Below are 6902 nucleotides of genomic sequence, written 5' to 3'. Positions count from 1 at the left end.
ATATATCTGAAGGACTGATAACCGGTTAAAAAGCTACACAGAGAATTATGAGGAACACTAACTTTAACATTAGCTGCTGAAGGAGAGGACTGATCTTGTAGTAGGGCTGTAATTAACGGTTATTTTGCTAATCAATTCATCTGTAGATTACTTTTTTTGATTAATCAATTGGTAATCGGATACTCAAAGGTTCCTTAAAAACAAGATTTTTTACTAAATTGAACCAAGTGAAACTAAAATGTTTCCACTTGAGTCCTTGATAGAACATATGGGCAGTTGAGAAAGTTTGTTTTTTTCTAAATGTGAAATGTTTACATATTATTTTACAATCTTGGTATAATTACTGCTCTAAGTGGGTCACTCTGTCAGCTAAAGCCATGTTTTAGAGTCTTGATACTCCAGTTAACGATTAATCGATTATTAAATTAGTTGACGATTATTTTTATAATTTATTAATCATGATTAATCCGATTAATTGTTTCATCCCAATCTTGTAGTTAACCTGTAACGGAAATATATCTTCTAAAAGCTTTTCTTGCTTGTATGAAAATGGAACCTTCTCAGATGGTTTTAGAATGAATTTCCTTTTTCCATTTTAAAAATAATTAAGAATTGTCATTGTCATCAACAGTCATCTGGTTTAATGCAAACCTTTATTACCCTTTAGGTAGCAAAGGTTTGCAATTATGCCGAATGTATTTATCATAGATCAAAGATATTCTGACATTATTTGGCCTAAATGTGTGCAGACTCTTCTCGCAGACTCCAAGGGGTAAAAACTTCCTGCAAATGTTTGGTAATTAAAAACACATATTCTTTAAAGACAAGAATAGGGTTTTTACAGTAATTTAACTCTCAAATGGTATGTTTTTTTTGAAAAACAATTATTTAAAAATACCATTAGAACCAGAAGGAATTTTAGCCAAAATACTTTATGAAGCTGAAGTATGCAGAGGAAAACAAAACTGATATATCTGAGCAAGTGAATAGAAATGTTACCCATAGAATGTGACAGATTGTCAAGACAATTTGATCCATCAGAGTTTAACAAATTCAGACCACGACTACACATGGCCTACATTCAAACCCCCCAGTGAAAAAATAACACTGCACATCATGAGCACACCATCCTCACATAAATCTTGAGCCTCTTTCATAAAACATTTCGTCACAATTGAAAGAAGGAGTAGCCGCTGAAATGCTTCTGGCCTTCTAATGAAGTGGAGATGTCCGTTTCCTGCACAGCTGAGAGCTTTCAGGAACGAAGCTGGCAGGGTAGGATGACAGGATGGGGGGGGTAAGGCATGCACACATCAGCACTACTTAAGTAATCTGCGTCAGAATTCTTTCCGTACCATGTTTCCTAAAGAATAATAGCAGATGATGTTGGTCTTTTGATCGTTGCAGAAAATTAAACTTTAGAAATTTGAACTTATACAGGAAAAAAACAAAGCTGTGGGGCTGCGAGACCCTGTAAGAGAGTTGTTCTGATTTGGAAAAAAGGCATCATATTGTGGGTCTATCTTTTATTCAGCAGTTACAGTGGAACTGGTTAGTCATTGCTAAAATGGATATAGCTATATAGACGACAATCATGAAGTAAAACCTTTTAGAAAGATTTAAGACTTGGGTGGAGGTTTACAGAATTGTAATAATATTAAAGTGCCTGAATGGCCTAGTCAAAGTTCAGCCTAAATTTAACTCAGAATCTGGGACAAAATCCCCAAATGATATATTTACAGATGCTGTCCATTTAAGTTAACTGAGATAACAAATTTTTAACAAATTTAACAATAAAAAACAGAGGAAAAAAATAATCTTTAGATCCATAAAGCAACTTCTATCCAGGGGAAGGCTGGATGTCAGATGTCTTGTTTGAAAAACTAGAGTTTTCCTTTTTATTTCACCATTATACTTTTTTGTTGATTTATCAAATAAAATATCACCAAAAATCCAAACTCTAGTATCTGTTTGAAGGTGAATTGGCCTAGTGTTATGATATTCATTGCCAGCAACATTTTTCCCTTTACTTTTGCTCTGAGGTGGAATAAAACTCGGTGAAACAGAGAGCTGAACCAGAAAAAAACACTTTATTCCTCCCTGGTGAGCAACTCATTACAACACAGGAAGCAGCACAACAATGAACAAATGGCTCTGAGCAAAACAACTGGCCAGTGGTTGACAATGTGCGACAGAGGCTTTTAATTTGTAACCCAGCACAAAAATACATGCAGCTGTTGCCATAGAGGCTTAGTGTGGAGAGAGCAGAGGGTGATGGTGTTATACACGGCTATGCTTAACATTTCCCACTGTGTACAGGTGAAATCCCTTTGTGCAAAAATGCCCACGTATCCCTTAAATATTTTTCATTTAGAACATTACAATGTTTCCCACAGTGATAAATGCCCAGTTCCAATTCTGCCTCACATAGTGCAACAAAAGCTTTCTAAATAATCAGTAAACAGAAACACAGAAAAACTGAAAATATTCATTTTAGTCCCCAACCGATTTATAGACATCTGTTCTGATTTCTTAGCTGCTTTCACAGACCTCATTTATAAGTTACTTCCTGAACTTCCTGAGCTGCCATCTTCATCTGTCATTTGTCTGCTAATGAGGCCGGCTCAGGTGACATAATGTGACCTGAGAGTGAACTTCACATGATGAGTTACATATTACAACCGTCGCTTCTGTGCAAGAATGAAGATTTAAAGCAGCCATAATACATTCTGTCAGGGAACAAAAGACACACAAAATTTAAGCACAAAACAAAACACATCTTAAAGGGGAACACCGTTTCTTTTTTTTACATTGGCCCCTTGATTTTATGTTATTACATCATGTTCTACTCACCCATATTAGTTTTGTTATTTGGAGCTGTTCTGAAGATATTTGGTTTTGTAATATCCAAGTAACGTCTTTCTATGGGCAACAACTTGAAGGCACAAACTAAACTGTTCATAATGTAGGCGAATGACTGTCCCCAGACATCCACGGTTATATTTTTCATATTTACATTTTTTAAAAACAGATTACGTCATATGCGCGCTGGACTGGAGTTTTGACAGACAGCCCGGGCCACAGGCGGCTACGCTCTACGCCTTCTATTCATTCGGCTAGCTAATCTGAATCTTTCAATTCCATTTCGAGAGCGAGACCATCTGTGGTCGTAGCACTAGACACCTCTTTCAGGCATGTGAGTAAAACTAGCAGCAGTTCAGCAGACAGGAAGAATGAACGTTAGCCGACGCGCACGGATGACGATTTTGAAATTCCCCTCAGACGTTTTTTAAGTAAAGTAGGACAAAAGAGGACGTCTGGTCACCCTACCATATATAAACCATTTCGATGTTTCAGTAAGTGAGTGCTTGTTGCTATGATGCGTCTTTCTCGTTCTAAACCAACCAATCAGTGCACAGCTCATCTAAATATTCATGAGCATACCATCAAAGGAAGAAAACCTGTCGTCTCGTTCTAGGGCTTTTAACCAGGCTTGCATTAGGGCTAATAGAACAGCAAGTATGCCATTTTCAGCCCGACCAATGTTACACACCCTATTCAGAGACCTTAAGGACCAGCACAACATCATATATAATCGTTCTATGACCCCTTTAAAGAATATATCAAACTGTTTCATTGAAAACAAGTGAAAAGCCACATTGTAACCCACACAGCTTTTAGACAATTAGTAATACATTTTATTCTTATTTCTTGTAAAAGATTTTATCCTCATTGAAAGCATGCATCAAAAAATTTTAGAGGTTAATGTCTAATTCTACAATGTTCACTCACTCATGTTTTTTTCTGCAGGTATCACTGGATCAATACCACACTGAGGAAGAGATCTACCAGATGTCTCTACAGAGAGAACCTCGCAAGCCAGTTGTACGGCAAAAACAATTACTAACCACTTTATAAGAAATGTTTTGCTTTTTCCTTTGTACAGATAGAAGGGATGCAAATGGTCAGGAAAAAAAAAATCATTTTGGCACTGCAATTAAAGGTGATAGCTAAAAGTTTAACTCCTCCCGGCCAGTAGGGGTGTACTCACCCTCTCATTCCGTAATACTTGCCAGCTTGTTGCCAGGTCTGCTAATGCTAGGATCAAACAATTGGAATTTATTTATTTTCATTGTACAGCAGTAGAACTAATTGAAAACAAGAATCTTATGTGCAATCACACAAAACACATAAAATAAGCAATTTCTCTGCTCTATCAGGGAGCTCCTAAGATCTTAGTAATGCTGAGCTCTGTCTAACATGGCTTCAGCCAACCTTGGCTATTGGTGCAGAATGCTTTTCTCTTAATACGTCTTGTCGCAATTTATTAAACAAGTATTTATTCACATTGTTGTTGTTTTTTTCAGGTAAATTAATACATTCTGCACCACTTTAGGCGGTCCGCTGATGTATTATTTTTGAAAAGGTTAACTTTAAGTTGCAGTTATGACCTTTCACAAGAAATGTCAGTTTAAACTAAGAAGCCCAAAGGGTACCAGAAATATCCTCTGCACCATTTTACCAACGTGGGATTTTTTTTCCCACTCACTTGATGTTATCTTTTTTTCAGGATCTTCTTAGATGGTCGTGTTTGAAAATCCTACAATCTATGTCTGTAGTTTTTAGAAACTCAGACCAGCCACTGGTTTTGTTTAGATTTTCTTCCCTATTCCCATGGTTGGTTTAATCTTCATATAATTACCCTTAACACCTCTAGATTCATGAATGTATTGATTTGGGCAACATTATGTGGTAATTTACCATTTGAAACTGAACAGGAATGATCAGTTGCTAGTAGTGGCGGCTGGTGGAGTTTTCTCCAGGGGGGCTATAAATTCAAAATAGACCTTTACCAAAAAGCAATCAAATGTATACAAATTTATCACTCTAGTATATTTATATGAATGCAAAAAGAGATTATAAAAATACTTTATAAAAACAAAAATATAATTTCATGCACAGGTTTTCTTTTTGTACATAAATGTTGCCCTTCTGAGGCTTTATGGAGGCAAATCTGCGTTTTGCGTTGTCCAATATCGTGTCACAAACGTACCAGTTTAATAATGGAGAAGCTATTAGTCAGCTTTATGTTTTAAGGAATAATATTCTGTATTGTATAGTATACAGTTCAAATGATGTAAAGCCAGATACTGATACTGAAAAAGTATCCACAAAAGTGTTCACAAAAGTGTGGTAACTGGGGATTCCCAAAGCAAATCCTCTAAATCCTCTAAAAAAGCAAAACAAGCACATTTAAAATCAGGCTCATAGTTTGGATGAACTGACTATTGTCTACTATACTATATACTCTACTTTCTGGCTTAAAAACATTCTGAAACTACTTTTTCTGATATATTACCAGTATAAAAACACAATTCCCGAAAAGGCTGAGGCATGCAACTTTTGGTTATGTTACATTTAATAAGAGAAAGACACAAACTTTGTAACTCTGGCCTTTTAGGTGTTAATGAAATGCTTAAAATGGGTTTTCAGCTTGATTGAAAGGAAGATATGAGTTGCAGCTAGTCTTCAAGTCCTTACATATGAAAACCGAAATAAATGGTACTTGCAATTTTGGTCAAAAAGTTAAAATTTAGATTTTTGGTAAAATAGCACAGCCCCAATGAAATTATGTAATTTGAACACTAAGCCCCTCAATTCTCTGGGGGATGCAATGCCTTGTCTTGCTGCTTGCATCCCTGCCACCTTAACAATCTTGAAGGATTTTGGAAAATTCTACCCCAGAACAGGATGTCTTATATATTAAACTTAAGCCTCAAGAAAGTGAAATTACCCTGGTAAATTTGGACCCTGGGCTTTTAACAGAGCCTCAGGTTTTCCAAAAGCAATCGAAAAGAGGCTGTTGTTATTTCCCTACAGAGGTTTGTTATATCAAGCCACTGAAAGTGGATGTGATTTATAACGGATGTAGAAAGATCTGTAGACACTCAAAAACTACTGAAAATACAGAGTTAGAATTTATTAATTTGATTAAATTAACTTGTTCAATAAATGTGGAGAGTGTTGTGTGTTCAGAGAGTTTGGGCAACTTCAGTATTAGGTATAGACAGTATACTTAAAATATTTGATAGAGTCTAACAGGAACATAGGTAAGAACAGGAATCACACAATCAACGAGAGAAACAGGTTAAGAATCACTGATTTCAGCAATCTTACGCTACAGTTTTGAAATAATATTTTCTCAAAGCCTGTCGTAATGCAAAACATATCAATTTATGTTTCTAACCGACCCTCAACTGTAGATCACTTAAAAATGTTTCAGTGATGAACAGTTTTTGTTTTTAGAATAATTTATTCTGTTTAACTGTAGAATTGAACACAGGTAATAACAATGTAAATACCTTTAAAAAAATGTTTTTAAGCTTCTGTTTATATTGTTTTCTCTCTGCTTCTGTGGTTTAACCTTAAACTCATGATGTTTGTTTCCTCATTTTACAGCAGAACTCCAGTCCTGCTCCTGCGCCTGAACCCAAATCCACCATGATTGATGAGTGGGCTGTGTCGGTAAAGCCCAATGCTGACCCGACGATCATTAAGATTCACATCGAAAAGATGGTGGAGGTGAGTTTCACTGGCTTTACAACTGAATCTCAGCGTTCGATCTAACTTTTAGGATGTATAAGGGTTTAGAATAGCAGGGATGTCATGATTTTATCAATAGCTCGGACCCACATGCAGATTAACCAGTCCAGAGAGACAAGGGAGAAAATTTAACAGGTTTATTGGGAAGTTTGGTGGAGATTGCAGTGTTGCTCTGAACACTGCTCAACCGGAACTGAAAGGTGAGGGAAAGACACTGCGGTTAGTTCAGGTTCAGTGGGAGAATTGATTCTCGAACTTGAAGAGGAGAAAATGGTGGCAGACTCACGTTTCCAGAGATT

At 36.3% G+C, this 6902-nt stretch overlaps 1 protein-coding gene across 1 annotated transcript in view; it reads left to right on the top strand.

The window, feature by feature from the left end:
• The window catches only part of rasgrp2 (RAS guanyl releasing protein 2 (calcium and DAG-regulated)), a 79221-nt gene that overhangs the window by 70528 nt on the left and 1791 nt on the right, over nucleotides 1–6902 (top strand). The window contains exons 10-11 of the mRNA XM_015398549.1: nucleotides 3811–3885; nucleotides 6460–6582. Of these exons, the coding sequence (XP_015254035.1) occupies nucleotides 3811–3885; nucleotides 6460–6582 (198 nt within the window). The remainder of the gene's footprint in view (nucleotides 1–3810; nucleotides 3886–6459; nucleotides 6583–6902) is intronic.

This window comes from Cyprinodon variegatus, unplaced genomic scaffold, assembly GCF_000732505.1.
Source record: "Cyprinodon variegatus isolate N-32 unplaced genomic scaffold, C_variegatus-1.0 Scaffold940, whole genome shotgun sequence".
Taxonomy (NCBI): Eukaryota; Metazoa; Chordata; class Actinopteri; order Cyprinodontiformes; family Cyprinodontidae; genus Cyprinodon; species Cyprinodon variegatus.
The sequence above is the reverse complement of the archived record's forward strand: the minus strand, read 5'-3'. Positions and strand labels throughout refer to the sequence as shown.